Genomic DNA, 17,154 nt, shown 5'->3' with positions numbered 1-17,154 from the left:
GGGGGACAGGCTTTAAAGCTCAAATCCCTCTTTAATATTTTAATCTAAGTTTTGCACTTAAGATTTTGAGATCAAAAAATGAAAATTATCTTGAAACTCTCTGCATTGTCATGTATTCCTTTATACAAGCTGACCGGTTTTCAGTTAGGGGTTTTAACAATAAAGGGGCTGGCTTAGACATTTTTTTATCCCTTAACTCAAAGATGAAAATCTGAAAGCTTCTAAAGAAGGATATATGTCACAATGTAGGGAGTTCCATGTTATTTTTCATTTTTGATCTGAAAATCTTAGGTGCATAAATTGGATTAAAATCTTAAAAGAGGATTTCGACCTTTGCCCTAACTCATGGTGCTTGGATGTCACAGTTTTCATGACCTGACCCCTGATAGTTGTACAAAAGTCAAGGACACAGGGGCAAATCAAGGATTATATCTAATGACAACCATGGTCGCATAATTTGGATTAAATCTGAAAGAAGAGTGATTTTGAGATTCAAAGCTCTCTCCTTCCATAACACTTGGTCCTCAATCTTTATCTGATCTAAGTCTCATAGTATTCCTAACTCTGCCTGTGCTTTTGTGACATTGCAGTGCAATCAATTTGTGATTGTGCCCTATGCATTATCAGAATTTTTTGGAGCAGTCGTGGCAGTGAAATAGCAAACAAATGCATCAAATTATTCTACCAGTAGGTCAAGCAAAACATATCTCTTGTTCTGAGTAAATTTAATCAGATTTGACTAAACTGAACAACATTCAATAAACCACCATCAGGTTTCTTTCAAAATCAATCATTAGCTAGATTATGTCCCTTTGTTATTGAATCAAGGTTAGATTGAAACCAGGTAGAGGGATTATCTGCCCCTTGCCTTTGATCTTGAGACAATGGGATAATCCCATTATCTGGCTAATCAAGACAGGTGTTATGGGGCCTCCCACTGAGCTCTAGGCACAGGCTGGTAGCCAATTGCAACCCTGCCCTTATTGTCCCTCACCCCCTCTTTATAAAGGCCTATTGTATTCTAACCCCTTCAATGATAGCTTCTATTGTCCACCACTCTAACTACATAGCCCCTTTTACTACCCCTTAACTACCGAAAACTCAATGACCCCTTGTGACCTTAACCCCTGATAAAGGTGGCCATTGGAGACAGGTGGGGGATATAAGTGACCAATGGTGGATGGTCATTCAGTCATTCTGGTCACTGACTCTGAAGAAATAACATCAAAGCATTTCAAGTTACGACAAAAAAATTTCAAATTTGACAACAGTGATCAGTTATTTTAATCATAAACTTTGGATAGATTTTTTATTTTTTTGCAGCCGTTCTGAATTTTCAGGTAAGTTTTAAATTCAAAATTTTTTAATTTCAAAATCCAAGTTCTTACATTTGAAGAGCTATGTTTTTCAATCAATGCCTTTGAATTAGGAATATCAATTAAAACTTTGTCCAAAAAAAAAAATCTAAATTTCTATCTGACACAACCCAGAAATTTAGTAAATCTTTTTGACAAAAGTACCCAAGGATACAACAGTAAAAAATCCCAAAATGTTTCATAATTTTCACCTTGATGAGTTTGATTTATTATCATGAAAATTGACCAATTTAAGATCATAAAACAATTTGATAATCTCATCAAAAGAAACTCAAAAGTCTATAAAATTTCTAAATTGTGTTTAAGTATCCCCCGGAGTAGGGTTTAGGTGTCAGCTGAGAGCTCCCTAATAAAACATCAAACTGGTCCAATATTAAGCTATACTAGGCCAATATCAACCAATACTAGGACAATATGAAGCAATACTAGGCCAATATTAAGCAAAACTGGCCAATATGAAGCTATACTAGGCCAATATCAACCAATTCTAGGCCAATATTTAACTATACTAAGCCAATATCAACCAATATGAAGCTATACTAAGCCAATATCAACCAATACTAGGCCAATATTAAGCAAAACTGGCCAATATGAAGCTATACTAGGCCAATATTAAGCTATACTAGGCCAATATCAACCCATAATAGGCCAATATTAAGCAGAACTGGCCAAAATGAAGCTTTTCTTGGCCAATATCAATATTAAGCAAAACTAGACCAATATTGAAAAGGGTCATCAGTTACCAAATAAAGGGCCATCACTTCAAAATACAGTTATATATGTATACTTGAATGAAATCCCTAATCACTATTTGGCCCCCTTTTGAGTAAATTCTAAGTGTTTATTGTCTTAACCCCTTAAGATATAGAAAACACAGTTCAAAGAAACTTACATGAGGTGTTTTATGACAATTTAACCCTCTTCTGGAAGAGACCTCAGGGCACATACAGTTTATTAAGAATCACAGGGAAGTTGGATTTTAGGGATTTTTATGAGGCTTAAGTTTTGATTTTTAACAGCTAAGCAATAACCTTAGGGACAAATCACTTATGTGAAATTTCAGGTGTTTTATGAACACTTCAAAGATGTCCAAGAGTTTTTGATATAGTTTATGATCTTATAATTGACTAGAGTTCATCTCATGCTGCCAGCACATTTAGGATACACAATCCTCATCAGGACAGATAGTTTTGAAAACAGAAGCATATTTACTCTTCACACAACTTGGTTGGGGATATTAGGAATTTTTAACACAAAACTTTATTATTTTCAAAACTTAATACTATATCATTTTTCACTTTTATTTTCAGGACAAAAATATCAGAAAATTGCAAAAGAATACCAGAATTTGTGCCAATTCAGTTTTCCTACACTCACCCTGTCAACAAATTTTGCAAAGTTTGTTGCAAAGCAAGTGACCAATTAAGAGAGTTTGCAACACCTTACAAGAGTTCGTCAACATCTTATTGATTTTGACAAAACTCAAGTTTACAACAAATTAGTTTATACCAGTTTGGATTAGCAGAATTAGAAGTGGACACATACACATATTTGGAAAGTTTGCAACAAGTCATCAAGATTTGCCACAGTTTCTCAAAATTGGCTAAAGCTTAATCAAAAATTTGCTGTTTTTAACAGTTTCTAGAGTTGAGTGGTCAAGACTAGAGTAGACATATTTGGCAATCAAATTGTTATCAAAAAAAGGTGGCAACACGTCAAAAAGTTTGCAACAATTCAACTAAAGTTTGCAAACGATTCTTTGATCAAAAGTTTTGTGAAAAATACAATTTGGAGTTAATCACAGTTTGGATTGAAGAGAGCTAAAGGTAGACATATTTGACAAGAGAAATAAGTAAGTTTGCAACAATTCAACAAAACCTTGACATAATTCGTTTTTGATCAGAACACATTCCAACAACTAAATTTGGAGTTGATCACAGTTTTGGACTAAAAAGAGCTAAAGGTGGACATATTTGATGGTATTAGTGAAATCCCTGTGAGCAGTCGGATTACATAACGCCTCCCCTAGCAACCAGTCAGTTAATGATCCACCCCCAGGTGAAATTCATTCAACCAGCAACAAACCTTCATTTCATTTGCTGTCTGCAACATCTGTCTAGTAACTGGCCAAATTTTAGCAGAAGGTAAATTCAGAGCTTGAACAAGGCAGAAGTAAATTTGGTGGTCCAAATTTTTAGCAAACTTCAAACTTGATGTTTGTATCCAGAAGTTCTGGATTTGTGCTGAAGTCAAATTTGAAGTTCTGGATTAATACAGAAGTCATTTTTGAAGTTTTGGAACAAATTTTAAGTTAAGGATTTATACAGCAGAAAAATAATCAGCAATTTAACGAAGTTTTGATGAAAAAAAAACCCTGCCAACAAGACAGTTTATTACTGAGTTGAGATTTAAGGTGAAGAGTGGAGTTTTGTGTTCTGGAAATTCAGTGATCACCATGGATGTAATGGAATTAGCTGCAGAACTCCAGAAATTGTTGTCAATCCACGATAAAACAGTGAAATATATTCTAGATTTAGGTAAGTACATAATTATTTTCATACACAACCTTATCAAGGTAGTTAGTTTTAGAAATGGAGGTTAAAGGGATTGTTAAAAACACTGATAGTATCAATTTGCACCATTCCAATGTCTGTGGTTCCTGCAATTCCACCAAAACTAATCCTTAAATGGACTTCACTATTGCATTGGTCCTTATATTATTAGCAGCTTTTGCAATGGTGACATCATAAAAAGCTTACTTTTAGTGGAAATACAGGAACCACAGACGTCTGATTGAAATTAGAATGACCCAAATCGATGCTATGAATGTGATACATATAAAAAAAATTAGAAACCCTCTTTACAATTTCTAAAACTTTCCAATAGTGATTAAAACCTCTTTGAAATATCATAGCTGGTGCTTTAGTAAGAATAAGTCAGCCCTCAAACAAAACTCATAAAATTTATGATCCAGTGAGGCTCAACCTTGAGAAGTTCATTGACCACTACCCTATAATTAATTTAGATAGGGTATAATTAACCCCAGCCCCCAGGGCCCAGGTATTAAGGTTTATTTCAACCCCTAGAATATTCACAGTTTTATACTAAATCCCTCAAATAGATCCCTAATTTACTATATTACATAAAATAACTTTAATACCTTCGTAAAAGTTGGAAATTGGTGAGTGAGGGTGTGTTTGTGTGTGGGGGGGAGGGGGGGGGGGGGTGATATTTGTCAATTGAGCAAAATACCATAGAAATGATGCATGTCTTTTTCAAACCTCACAACCCAGTTTCCTCCTGTCAGAGATGCAGGTTGGAGGGGCTGACATAGAAAAGCATCAAGTCGTTCAGATTCAGATTAAAGATTCCTCTGAATTTAGATATCGAAAGAGAAGAGGCTAATGCCACTGTCCTGGGAAAATTTCCCTCATTACATACAGCATGGCATTATCTGTCTAATGCAACAATTCAGAAAATGTATCAACTTTTATTTGTGTATTTGCCTAACTGAAATTTCTCAAATCTTACTTACAATTTTGCCATTCATATAAGAGAGCATCAAACAAATTTACATATTCATACCAAACTAATTAGCATATTCATATATTTCTCTTTTCTATTTTCAGACAGCCGAGTGTGCGATTTGAACCATCGATCACTGGCGTTGATCAACTTGGACAAAACAGGTCAGGCCTTACATATGATGCATAAAAAGGCCACCTTAGAAAGCGTGAGAGAAATGTACAAACATTATCGGTGCAAAAAATGGACCGAAATTCAAAAATTATCGAAAAAAATTATGTCACAGTTGTCACCGGAAGCACCGAACTTGCTACCCGATTCCATTTTCCCAGAAGATGACGGAACATCGGAAGTGGATGAACGTGTTCAACATGTACTGAAAGTTGCGATGGTCCAACAATGTGAATTTTCTAGATACACATAGAGTTCAAACATAAGTTATGATTTGGCGCTTTTCCTAAAACTTGCTTCAAGATGATTTTATTGTTCCAGTCATCTGATTGGTCAATCAATTTAACCGATTTCAAATCAGATTACTGTATTTCTTAAAATCTGAATTTTATCTGAATTAGGTTTTTTGAGGCCAAGGCTCCTGATCATGTTTTAATGTCCAAAATGCATTAAAATTACAAGTGATATCAACCTCAGGGAACAAGACACATAAATAATTATTAGAAGAGGTAAAGGAAATTATTTTTCTAAATATGTGAACTCTCTGAATAAGAGTAAAATATTTAAAACTTTGTCAAGTGTTACAATACAAAGTGCAATAAACTGTGATCTCAAAATAATATTAGACGACATTTTTGTCAACAATTCTTTCATTTTATAATTTATTTATTTATTTATATATTTATTTTTTATGATGTATTAAATTATTGAAACTTTTTCTGTGTTATAATTTGCCACAATAATTCGCAGCTAAATATGCCAAAAGTACAGAGAACGAGTCCTCATGTATATACAATGTTATAGAAACTTTGGCATGTTTGGTTGTAAAGAAAATTTTTTACTAATGAGCCTGGGTTTATTGATCAAGGGAGATAACCCCTTAGAATGACAAATATTACAATTATTACCTGATTATATGGATGTATTGGATTATAGAGGGATTCTGTTGTATATTTATGGCACTAGGTGGGTCCACTGATGAATATATACTCATATTTGTCAAGGTTGACATTTAAAATTCTACGTTCATTATAAGAGGTAGTATCTCTTTAAGAGAGTCCCCAATACAAATTATCTACTTAAAGGGACAGCTGTGCCATTTTGGGGGGTTGATTTTAGTCTTGAATATAGGTAAATATATGAAAATCACATAATTCCTTTAAAAAATACTTCAAACTAAGAATTTTACTCACTATTTCTATATATGTCTTTTCTATATATCACAGAGTATATTAATTTTTGACGAGTCGTCATTTTAACATTCAAACGCAGATAATCTGGACACACATGAATTTGAAGGCTCAAATTTTAACAGTGAGCTATGAACACTATCACTGATTGGCTTAGCTAAAAAAAAATGCCAGTTTCGGAGACTAAAGTATGATTGGTCAAAAAATGGCTTACCTGATAAGATAACAGTACAGAAAAGTTATCTTAAAAATCTAAATTGTTTAGATGTAATAGTGAGTTATAATTAATTCATTAAGGGAGTCCACAATCTTACTGATCTACACATTCCAGAGTTTGAGAAACCAGCTTGAATATATTAAGGACTAGCCATAATTAATTCATGCTGAGAATCCCTATCCCTTAAAGCTGTACATCAGTAAGACTGTGAACTCTCTTAATAAATGAATTATAACTAATTAGTAGTAGCCAATTATAATGATATAGATACTTTGAAATGAAATGGAGTTTTTCTCTTCATATAAACTTTAAATACATGCTGATGTTATAGTTTTAAGAGGTGTACACCAGTAAGATTGTGAACTCCCTTAATGAATTAATTATTGCTCATTAGTAATTTGTAATGAAGATATCAAAAGATAACATAGGCCATTGAAAATTAATTTTCTATTCTTTCTGGTATTTATTTTTATGGGACAAATATCATTGATGTAAAAAATTCTGATGCTACTTCAAGGGAGTGTAAAATGAAATGAAATGAATGGAGTTTTACGTCTTACTTTTCTGCACCTAATTGAGCTATGGAGATGGGCAATGCCATGAAGTGTGCAATGAGGGGAAACTTGCCAGAGAGCAGCATACGCCTACTCTTTTTCGATTACAAGGGTTTGTAAAATGTTAGCTGATTGAGCTTCCATGAATATTCATGAGTTCACGGTAGCTAATATTATATTTAATATTAGCTTATTATTTATATAAACACACCAGATGTTGACAAACATTGATAACTAACGAGCTGACTTAATTAATTAATAAATAAATATTCTTATCTAAGATTTATATAATACCAGGTTTGTCTTAATTAAAGGTATTAGCCCGGGCCGACTCTGGGAAGCACTGGCACAGGCATCAGTTGATTAAAGGGATAGGGTTTTCTAAATTCTTTGTGTGTTATGGCATTGATTTCCATCATTCCAATTTTTAAACGTCTTAGAAAATGTAATTCAATTTTTATCACAAAGGCTCTTAGATATTATTAGCAGCTTTTGTGATTAGTGACGTCATAAAACCCTTAGTTTTTTTTGAATTGCAGGAACCACAGACTTCTGATTGACAAATGGAATGGTGCAAATTGATGCAATCAGTGTCCCCAATAAACATAAAAATGTTAGAAAAACCTTTTCACAATCCCTTTAAGAGAATAACAGTATTACCTGAGAAGAGCCAACTAGTTGATAATAATAATCAGTTGGTGTTGCAGCAGACACCTCCTTATCTCCCTTTGATACTCCTAGAGTTACCTTTCCTTCATTATAAAATCTGCCACCAGATTCTAAAACAAACAAAATCAGAGTCATTAGTCCTACTTTTCTTTTGGTTAATGAAAGAAGTTTCAAGCCCTGCAGTATACAATGGAGACTTTCAAATATCATAGGTGACTAACTAAACATAAAGGTCTTTTTTGCGATTTTGACACATTTTTAAAGCCGGAATAGGTCAGAATATTTACCTATTTCCGCGACATCTAATTTGACTTCACGATCTCCTGGTACAGTATCAATTACTACTCTCATCCATAGGTTACTTCCCTTGGATAGAACTCTTCTACCTAGAAAAACACAAATCGTCATAATCTTTCAATGTTTTTCTGTTCCACAGCTTCGAAAAATGTAACTAATGTGTTCACTTTGATACACAAACAGTCTATGTGATTTAGTGTAGACTGGTGCATTATGGGATTTGATATCGTCCAATCAATGACAATAGCTCCAATCCATTCCTTAAATGGAATGGCTGACCAGCTAATATAATATCTTTAAATCAATTTCAAGTCTGACAATTCTGAAAAAAAATTGTACAAAGGGAAATAACTCCAATTAACAAAACTCACCACTGAGAGTGTCAGAACCACCAAGCAAATCTTTATCACCTTGGGAACTGCCGTCATTCAGAACTAAACGATCTGCACCCATCAACTTCACGGACAACAGACTGGCCATCAATGGTTTTTTATCCTGGCTTGTGAAGATGACACGACATTCTGTGACTTGTGGATGGACAGACGGAATGTCTAGCGTGTAGGTCAAGGATGTTGTATTCACAGTTATCGACTTTGTACATTCTGAAAAGGATACAACAGACATGTAGGATGTACAATATGGCAAAATAAATATGCTGAAACACTAAGAAATTATGACCATATCAAGGAAGAATTTTTGGGAATATACCACAATATACACTTACGTTCTGCAGCTTGTGTGACTACCCCACTAAAAGTCTGTATAGCGCTAGAATTGTTGATTGTCAGAGTAGCTGTAACATGAGGGTTGGCACCAAGATTTCTGTCTCCTGGAAGTGTGGTTCCTGAAATGATAGTAATAGAATTGCTAACAACCTACATATATTAGAGAAGTCTTGCAGAGTCAGTATCTAAAAGGTCTTTAAATATCATTAGCAGCTTTTGAGACAATTAAACAAGTTTGGGTGAAATAGCAAAAATTACAGACGTCTGATGGAATCTTAAAGAGTACCCAATACACATCAAATGTATATAAATATACATAAATTTTTTAACCAAATTAGTTGAACTAACCTGTAAAATTGTCGCCACCAATCATGAGCTCTCCATCAGGTAAATTGAAGGTAAGAAAGGCTAGGATACCAGTGTATGGTTTAACAACAGTTTGACCTATTGTATAGTTACAGTTAAACCCTCCGCGACCTGGTAAATAAAGTGGTGGACTTATCTCCCCTGAATCTACCGTCTTATTACATTCTGAAAAGCAGAAACAACAGAAATTAATTAAATTAACTGGGTTAACACCACCAGCCAATCAAATTTCTTTCCTTTCCAACGCTTGGATTTTTTGACACAAAAGGTGGATTTCGAGAAGCATCAGAAACTGAATGCATCTTTTGTTTGTGTCACAAAATCCCAGCGTTGCAGAGGGTAGTACTTTGATTGGTTGGAGGCCTCATCAAGCAGGCGTTTGCTCAAGAAGGGGTCTTCAGACCCTAACTAAAGTGGCTATATTAAAAATAAAACTTAATAACAAACAGAACGAAAGTTTGGTCTTATCTTAATTTAACTGATATTTTGTTTTGTCAATTTTGCCCTGGAGTAGACCCAAAGTTGTGATCAATCAAGAACAAAGAACTTACCGTTTGCTGCGTAGTCAATTTGAATATCTCCTGACTTGGCAATTGTTCTTCTAAAAACTATCGTAGTGACATTTGATAAACTTACCATCCATTTTTCACCTACAATAAAAAAAAACACTATAATTACAGGCCCAGAAAACATGGGACATTTAAAGATGGGGTAGGAGGGGGGCATATATTTTCAACCAGACAAAAAAATATATCTGTCTACCGCCGAAAAAAACATCCTTAACCAGTATCCTTCTTGGACAAAACCGAGTCCCTAATATAACTAAGCATCCCCCCCCCCCCCTCCCACACCTTTTCCATACCTCAAAACTTGTGACTCACCCATAGTGTTGGTATAATTGTACAGTAATTCTGTGTCATTTTTCGCCTCTTCCAAATCACCGTCATAAATCTCTAACAGATTTCCATTTTCAGACTTAGTGTTCAAGACTATTGTCGTCTGGTATGGTTTTTCAGCCGTGATTGTCCAGGTACAGGTTTCATTGAGGTCTCCAAAGGTATCATTAATTAGGATACTTCCATTTCCAGAGAGTGTTCCTCCACAAGTTCCTGCAGCGACTGAAATTATACATATTGATTCTTTATAACTCCTGTTTTTAATTTAACAGCTAATGGTGCAGGTCTTGGTTAACGATTTTTTCGCCAATTAGAGTTTTGTCATGAATAGTGTGGTATTGCGATACATCGATTCACAGATATATCCTGGCAGAACTTTGTGCTTTGGGCACACGAGGAGACAAAAATCTCCAGTAGGTCTTTTCCCACTATGTTGATAATCACATGTGGATCATGATAATTGAAAGAAAACTGAAAATTTGAATCAAGATTCGAGTCGGCTACAAAAATCAGCAACCAACTCTTGGTGAGAGAATTGTGCACAAGTTTGAGGGATTCTGAATCAGTCTGTTAAAAGCATAAGGACCTTATGACATCATTTTGCTTGGCAACGTTAAACAAATGATGGTCATAAGTTCTATTCTCTGTTGGCATGTGCTAGTCTGGTGACCCTCATCAAGTCGTCTTCCCTTATTATTTCAGACCAGTCAGTGGGGTAATGCAGGAAGGATCCATGTCAAGAAGTTTTAAAAGAAGAATAAAACTCACCATCTTCACAAAAAACACAAGGAATAAAAACTAACACCACCGTATACAGTAACAACATCATTTCAAGTATTATAATTCAAAACCTGGAAAATATAATCAGAAAACTGAATTTGTTACTGAGTCAGTTTGAACGCTTTTTCTTAACAGGATACGTCGAGCAAATGGTAGTCATAGGTTCTAATCTCGATCATAATTCAGTCAAACCAGCTGTAAATGTATTCGGATAGAAAGATGAATACCAAGAGGTTTGGACAAGTACCAGCTGGCAGAAAAGATTCTCATGAGCCTAAGTTGTTATCCTTGTAAAATATAGTTGTTTCGTTAGAAACCTCTCAGTAATAATTCGTTTTGATTATTGAATGATCTAGACAGAATGATAATTACGGCAAGTTATATCATTAAAGTGATACTACGTCTTAGAATAACATAAAATTTAAGCTCTCAAGAAAAGTTTTTTGGATTTATCGAATTATATAAGGATCCTGTTATGTTATTTATGACACCAGGTATATCTACTGATAAATATATACACTTATTGACCAAGTTTAAAATTCTTAAATTCTATGTTCATTCTAAGACGTAGTATTCCTTTAAAATAAAACAACACCCATACCAGATCAATAATACCCTATATAATCACAAGACAATCTTATCTGGGATCTTTCTACTTACACAACAATAATTACATATTTTGCAATACTATCCCTCTAACAGAGTAAGGTCCAGAGTGCAATCCTGGCAAAGGTCGAGATAATACACTTGGATTTTTCAACTTGTTTGTTCAATGTAGGTTGAAGGGGCTGACATAGTAAAGCATATAGTCATTCGGAAGGGACATTAACAAAGGCCCAGTGAGCTACAGGCTGTTCACAATGCACATTAAAGATTCCTCAACAGTTTCCATCATAGCACACTGCAAGGTGTTTCCTGTTTTCATTACACAATAAGGTTCAGAAAAAAGGTATAAAACTTCAAATCATTTTCAACAGTGTAAAAACTTAATTTTGATCATGTACATTGACATACATGTTAAATGTATCACAGTACACATCAAAACCTTTGCCAAAATTTTATACCATTTCCTTCTTCCTCCTTTCAAGTTTATTGTGTTGATTGTAAAAGGACAGACTTCTATCTGTATTATGAGCCAAGTACCTGTCAGAGTAACTGTAAGTTCATCTCAAAGTGATAGGGGTAAAAAAATGACTCCAGAATCACTGGCTGTGGCAGAATATTTTCTAAGATCACCACTTATTTCAAGCAATTAAGCCAAGTATTTCATTCACCTAATAGATTCTAGCAGATGACAATCCAACTTGGTACAGACGTGAGTCATTTTATTGTCCTAGCAGATGACAATCCAACTTGGTACAGACTGAGCTATTCCACTGTCCTAGCAGATGACAATCCAACTTGGTACAGACTGAGCTATTCCACTGTCCTAGCAGATGACAATCCAACTTGGTACAGACTGAGCTATTCCACTGTCCTAGCAGATGACAATCCAACTTGCTACAGACTGAGCTATTCCACTGTCCTAGCAGATGACAATCCAACTTGGTACAGACTGAGTCATTTTATTGTCTTAGCAGTTAACAATCCAACTTGGTACTGACTGAGCTATTTCACGGTCTTAGCAGACGACAATCCAACTTGTTAGAACTGAGATATTCCACTGTCCTAGCTGATGACAATCCAACTCACTACCGACTGAGCTATTCCACAGTTCTAGCAGACAACAATCCATCTTGCTACTTACTGACTGAGCTATTTCACGTTCATAGCAGATGACAATCCATCTTGCTACTTACTGACTGAGCTATTCCACTGTCCTAGCAGACGACAATCCATCTTGCTACTTACTGACTGAGCTATTCCACTGTCCTAGCAGACCACAATCCATCTTGCTACTTACTGACTGAGCTATTCTACTGTCCTAGCAGACGACAATCCAACTAACTACCAACTGATCTATTCCACTGTCCTAGCAGACCACAATCCATCTTGCTACTTACTGACTGAGCTATTCCACTGTCCTAGCAGACGACAATTTTACTCACAAACAACTGAGCTATTCCACTGCCCTAGCAGACGAAAATTCAACTTACTAGTAATTGAGCTATTTCACTGCAATTAATAGTGCAAGAATGGATATCAAATTCCAATAGGAAATCAAATTAAAAATTTATCACTAGATCTAATGAATGTCATGCATTTCAGTCATCATCAGATGATAAATTCACTCACTTTATCATGATTCTTGTGACATTACAAAACTAAGTAAATGATTTAACAAAATTTCCACAAGGATGTGTCATATAAATTTTGACAGTTTTATAAAATTAAATTTTACTTTATGAACTTGATTAAAACATGCTACAATAAGCACTGCAGTGTTCAATGAAGGAAATTTTGCCAGGATAGCAGCATTAGAATATAGAATAGGCCTCTAAGGGCAGTCATATCTCCTTTCCAACTGTCAATTGTCCAGTCTAAATGGTTTTAGTTAAGTTCAAATAAGTAGGCTAACAATGACACTCAGCCATTTCTATTTGATGTTGTTCTAGTTTTGACATTGCCTAATTACTTAAACCACAGTATTCTTGTCTACTACAGTACTAGCAGTCTGTAACTAAATGGGGGGAGGAATGAGTCCCCTGGAATTATATTCGCCCCCTACCCCTGCAAAATCCACTTGAGTGGCATGAGTCTACCCTAGTCCCTTCAGTAGCATTCACAAGTATCAATGGCATGGGAAAGCAAATCGAAGTGGATGACATTGTTATGCAAAGGCAAAGCAAGGTCCGGGATACCTGGATACCCTGCTTTCTCGTCCCCTTCCTATTTTTTGCAGAAGTCAAATTACACTGAGACTGTGAGATAAGGACACTGTGACTAGGACAGACGGATGTCATGAGATGATGCATTGCGCATTGCAAATCGGAATGCATAGCACATCCATCTAAACAAACCAACAATACGAATGACAACATGTCAAACGTTTCAAGGACAAATAAAAGCAAAACCATACCCCAATGTTTAATTTCCTTGTTTCAAAAATCTTAATTCAGCGTCCTTCAACTGCAAGATAAGCTGTAAAACTTGCCCTGACTTTTCCCTCAGTCAGCTTGTACTTTTCAAGGAAACGCCCCCACGTGACATAAAGTTTACTTCCGGTTCAAATAAGGTTCAAATCATAGGGACTCGTTAGCTTGTCGTTACTTTTACATAGGGACCCGAAAATTCTTGCTGCATCAGATTCTGTATTTTGTTCGATCGTACCAAATTCAACGCATTCAGAATACAGCTCAAGGCTATCAAAGTGGCAAATTTCGGAGTAGAAGGATAGGCACAAATTGGAGACCCAGGTTACAGAGAGTAGGCTAAGCCTAGCTCTTTTATTAATCCGAAACTCTTTCTCCTGCTTAGCCCAGGATTGGCTTTATTATGAACGCTAGAAGTAAGGAACGCTGAAACATCATCACAGAGCCCACAGGACATCATTGTATTTCGGAGTAGTGCCTATCCCTTAACATGGGCTCATGAATATTAAGGTTCGGGGGGGGGGGGGGGGGGTATGGCTTTATCACCATAGAGGCATTATCCCTTTTTGGGGTTAGGGTTAGGGTTAGGGTTAGGGTTATCACCATAGAGGCATTATCCCTTTTTGGGGGGTAGCAGGCAAGCATAAAAATATTATCCCTGGGGACAAACAGTGTGAAAAAACAAAATACATGTATCGAGAACTTTCAGTCGCTATCTTTATTAGAAATATCAATTGTCAGAGAGGAGTCAAATGTCAGGGGTGAAATGCTTGACACATCCAGGTTTGGGGAGTGGCAAGGCGAGAGCGAGGGAGAGGGCGTCTTGGAAGTCAAACTTAAAGATTCATTATTTTTTTCGTCCTCAAATGGTCTTTTTATTGGTACAAACGCCGATTTTTCACTTCCCAACTTCAAATTTTTGTGTTCGGGTTGAATGAGTTTCAATGGAATGTATGTGTCAGGCTCGACCGCCATTTTGTTTGTATTCAAGCGATCTGATTGGTTGAGATTATTTGAATTCTGGTCTATGATTGGCGAATGAGATGGAGGCTGTAAATGCGATAAATTGATTGGTCGATTGGTTGTCATATTGAGGCATGGTGGATAACGAAGCATGTACTGGGTTGATCCTTGGATGATTTTGAGTCGTTCGTTTCTTCGCCATTTCGCTCGTCTGTTGGAGAACCAAACCTGGAAAATTTAAAAGGTACAAAATAATTCCATCTCTCTACAGAAACGTAGATTTTGGATTAAACTTAATCAAATTAGGGAGTGAGGGGGGCATGACCCACCCGTCCTTACGTCACTGCTTACCTGAACACGAGCCTCAGAAAGACCAGTCTTTACGGCAAGGTCTTCTCGAGTTGCAACACCAGGATAATGCGTCTTGAGGAACTCCTGCTCCAGTACTTCCAGCTGCGACTGACAAAACGTTGTTCTATTACGACGTAACTTCTGCCGATTTTCGTTAGGGACTTCCGGACTCTTTCGTTCTGAAATATATTATATTTTTCTAATATAGGTACTGTACATACTGCAATTATTTTCTATATGTTAATTTGCACGTGTAGCCTATTTGAATCCATTAAGTTTATGACGTCACTATCGCAAAGTACAAAGGTCCTTTCAGTAAGATATTATAAGCAGTTTTGCACCAGTGAACTCATATTTTTACAGTTAAGCTCCCAGGCACCACAGACATGAGATGCAAATTGAAATTAGGCAAATGTATGCGGTAAGTGTCCCCAATACACAATGGGGCCTACAAAATTTAGAAAACCTTATTACGACCACTTTAAGACAGATACAGATAGTTTCGGACTAAGAACCTACCAGCTTCGTCAGAAGAATCGTTGGATTGGTCTTTTTGGTCGACATTCCAAGAACTGTCAGGTTTTCTGTACACTGATGGTGCCAGAGTTGGTGGTACTGGGCTCGGCAAAACTGGTGACCCCCACCAGGGATTATAAATGGGCTGAAACACATGGGACGCCATCTTGGCATACTCGGCTGCTGCTCTTTCTGCGGACCTGTTCCTCAAGATCCTGTTGATGGAGCTGACACTTGGTACATTTGATGGTTGGCAGATACCTACAAATAGAAACAATGGAGGTTTTACACTCAGTAGTCCTAAGTGAACATGCATAAACAAATTCGACAATCCTCGACAGTCTCCGTAAAGCTGCAGAGTGCTTGCGGTTTTTTATGGATGATCGTTTGGCATCATCGGTAGGTAATAGCAAACAAACAAACATAGTAGGGCCTACGCGGATCCAAAGTTGCTGTCCTTCTGTAGCATGGACGTTTCTTCTGCTTTTGTTAAAGGGATTGTAAAGAGGGTTTCCAAACTTTTTATGTGTATTCGAGACACAAAGTATGATTCGGACGCCTGTGGTTTTTGTAATTCCTCTTAAACTAAGAGTTCTATGACGTCACTAAAGCAAACGCTACCATTAAAACTAACAGGTAAGAAAATCTCTTTACAATCCCTTTAACTCAGAATTATTGAATTTCTATTAGTCTACTCACTATCTTCAAGAAGTCTATCCCGTATTTCCCAAGCAAACATTGTGGGGTTTTCTCGTTTCAGCATCTCTATTTTAGTGACGACTCCTGGTGTAGCCACTTTCGGTTTACTTCCACCAATATTATTACAGCGTAATGTCATAGGATCGTACAGTCGATCTGAAATATCGATGAAGGTCATGATACAGAATGCACGTGTATTGACCAAATGCGTATTGCCATAAACTACATCGTTATGTCATAGGATTACACAGTCGATCTAAAATATCTATATAGGTCATGGTACAGAATGCACGTACTTTGGATATTTTACGCTCAAAAGTTGCAGAGCTTACAGGGGCTGTAAAGAGATTTCCTAACTTTTAATGTGTATTGGAGACACTTATAGTATCAATTTGCACCATTTCAATTTTCGGTCAGCCGTCTGTGGTTCTTGAAATTCATTAAAACTAAGCGTTTTATTTATTAGCAGCTATTGATATAGTGACGTCATATACGGTTAAGCATGTCTATAATTACAGGAACCACAGACGTCTGGCTGAAAATTAGAAGTCATAAATGACCATGATAAGCATATAAAGTTTAGAAAACCTTTTTACACTCCCTTTAAGCTATTCAGTATTAGTAATGAACGTGCGTTGGGAAACTAATTAGAAAACACATACTATCAAAAGCTCATGATGTATAAAGACGAAATTTCAAATATCTATAGGCCTATAGCAGTTTATTGCCAAGTTTTAACTACATATATATCATCGCAATGAATAACGCATACAATGGCTGCAAATCCGGCGGATTGCTACGTCGTTAGAAATCAATCCGCGTAACGA

The 17,154-nt window shown here is 36.2% G+C and overlaps 4 protein-coding genes across 4 annotated transcripts; 1 reads left to right on the top strand and 3 right to left on the bottom strand.

Annotated features, from left to right (window-relative positions):
- Nucleotides 1–3,506: 3,506 nt before the first annotated feature.
- On the top strand, nt 3,507–5,788 carry LOTGIDRAFT_230035 (hypothetical protein). The gene is made up of 2 exons (XM_009046245.1): nt 3,507–3,913; nt 5,006–5,788. Exons 1-2 carry the CDS (start codon nt 3,832–3,834, stop codon nt 5,323–5,325), a joined length of 402 nt encoding a protein of 133 aa, XP_009044493.1. The 5' UTR covers nt 3,507–3,831; the 3' UTR covers nt 5,326–5,788.
- A 784-nt stretch (nt 5,789–6,572) lies between these two features.
- On the bottom strand, nt 6,573–12,657 carry LOTGIDRAFT_156230 (hypothetical protein; the record flags this gene model as incomplete). Its single annotated transcript, XM_009046244.1, has 9 exons — nt 6,573–6,608; nt 7,694–7,812; nt 7,990–8,088; nt 8,371–8,601; nt 8,724–8,843; nt 9,073–9,255; nt 9,642–9,740; nt 9,972–10,208; nt 12,618–12,657. 9 exons carry the CDS (start codon nt 12,655–12,657, stop codon nt 6,573–6,575), a joined length of 1,164 nt encoding a protein of 387 aa, XP_009044492.1.
- Nucleotides 12,658–14,947: 2,290 nt separating this feature from the next.
- LOTGIDRAFT_80560 (hypothetical protein) lies at nt 14,948–15,250 on the bottom strand (the record flags this gene model as incomplete). Its single annotated transcript, XM_009046243.1, has 2 exons — nt 14,948–14,989; nt 15,113–15,250. Coding segments are annotated over 2 exons (180 nt in total), but the record flags the coding sequence as incomplete, so codon positions are not given.
- A 580-nt stretch (nt 15,251–15,830) lies between these two features.
- Nucleotides 15,831–16,490, bottom strand: LOTGIDRAFT_69535 (hypothetical protein; the record flags this gene model as incomplete). Its single annotated transcript, XM_009046242.1, has 2 exons — nt 15,831–15,889; nt 16,328–16,490. Coding segments are annotated over 2 exons (222 nt in total), but the record flags the coding sequence as incomplete, so codon positions are not given.
- Nucleotides 16,491–17,154: the final 664 nt, after the last annotated feature.

The sequence above is a fragment of the Lottia gigantea genome (genome assembly GCF_000327385.1).
Source record: "Lottia gigantea unplaced genomic scaffold LOTGIsca_10, whole genome shotgun sequence".
In the NCBI taxonomy this organism is placed as follows: Eukaryota; Metazoa; Mollusca; class Gastropoda; family Lottiidae; genus Lottia; species Lottia gigantea.
Note: the sequence above shows the minus strand (reverse complement) of the source record. Positions and strands in the feature narration are given on the sequence as shown.